The 1,221-nt window shown below is 46.4% G+C and overlaps 1 protein-coding gene across 1 annotated transcript in view; it reads left to right on the top strand.

Annotated features, from left to right (window-relative positions):
- Window positions 1-731, top strand: part of LOC115075704 (apolipoprotein Eb-like) — a 12,747-nt gene extending 12,016 nt beyond the window's left edge. Inside the window, exon 4 of the mRNA XM_029576345.1 lies at window positions 1-731. This exon is cut by the window's left edge and continues 247 nt beyond it. Within this exon, the coding sequence (XP_029432205.1) occupies window positions 1-384 (384 nt within the window). The 3' untranslated portion in view covers window positions 385-731.
- The last annotated feature ends 490 nt before the right edge of the window (window positions 732-1,221 follow it).

The following is a 1,221-nucleotide window of genomic DNA, read 5'->3' on the forward strand; positions in this document are numbered from 1 at the left end:
CTGAAGAAGAAGTTTAACAAGGACACAGAGGAGCTGCATGCGAAGATAAACAGCTATGCGGAGGAAATCCGTGGCCATGCCGAGCAGGGGATGGACTCTCTCCGGGAGACCTTTCAGCCTTATGTCACCAGCATTAAGGATAAAAGCAAGCAGCACTACCGAGCCCTAAAAAAGGCAGTAGATGAGCAGAGCAAGGCCATCCAGGAGCGGCTGAACTCTGGAGCCCAGGAGATGCGTGTGAAGCTGAAGAAGAAGGTGGGGGAGATAAGAGGCACCGTGGAGGAAAAGGCCAGCGAGATCCGCCAATGGTTCACTTCTCAAATGGAAAGTGTGAAGAGCCAGTTCCAGGCCTTGCTGGAAAGCCTGTATGAGAAGAAGGCATAAAGGGGCACGAGACAACCACCCTGCTCATCCAACAGAAAGCCGCTCTGCTGCAGTCTCCCAGGATCCAGAGGCTGAGAGGGATCAAGTTTCCTCAGTAGCAGCTGGGAAGCTGCGTAACCAGCAGCCATTTTTTTTATTGCAAAGTTTTAACAGTATTTCTCTGAGTTGAACTGTTGCAGCTGTCCCTAATATCTTATTGTTTAAACTTATGAGCCACCTTCCTGCTAAGATGTGTGAGGAACAAACTCAAAGCTGCTGTGACCCCTGGAGTATGTGTGAGAGAGGGTTCTGCTATTCCGCTTCCTCTTCTTTCATCTGGAATTGAATAAAATGCTGCTTTAAATGTAGAGCCGTTTGTGTCTTATCTTTTAGGTGCATTTGGCTGTGTTCATGTCAGTACACAGTTGTGTACACGTCACTCTCGATGTAACGAGGTTTATGCACAGAAAATGTTGCTCCTATAACTTAGCACGCCTCCCTGCAAGCCCCATGTTGATCAAGGTATTAGGTGAGTATGCTTAATGCCAGATGTGTAACATCAGCGCTGGAGTAGCTTCTGAGGCTGAATCTGGAGTTCTTGGTAGGGGGCCCTGTACTCCAGACTTTCTGGACACCTTTGTGGATTTGCACACTTTTTAAAACTACCGACGCATTAACGTGCCATTAGCTTATTGGATTGGGTGTTAACTTTTTTCTTTTTCGTGTATGAATAAAGAAAATGTGTGCTGAAGTTCAGTGCACAGTTTTACTCGCATCTTATTGCATCAGGTCGTCTGTTAAACATTCATTTCTCCTTGCATAACTTTCTTCTTTCTATCCATCAAGCATCAGGGAGTT

This window comes from Rhinatrema bivittatum, chromosome 14 (assembly GCF_901001135.1).
Source record: "Rhinatrema bivittatum chromosome 14, aRhiBiv1.1, whole genome shotgun sequence".
NCBI classification, from domain to species: domain Eukaryota; kingdom Metazoa; phylum Chordata; class Amphibia; order Gymnophiona; family Rhinatrematidae; genus Rhinatrema; species Rhinatrema bivittatum.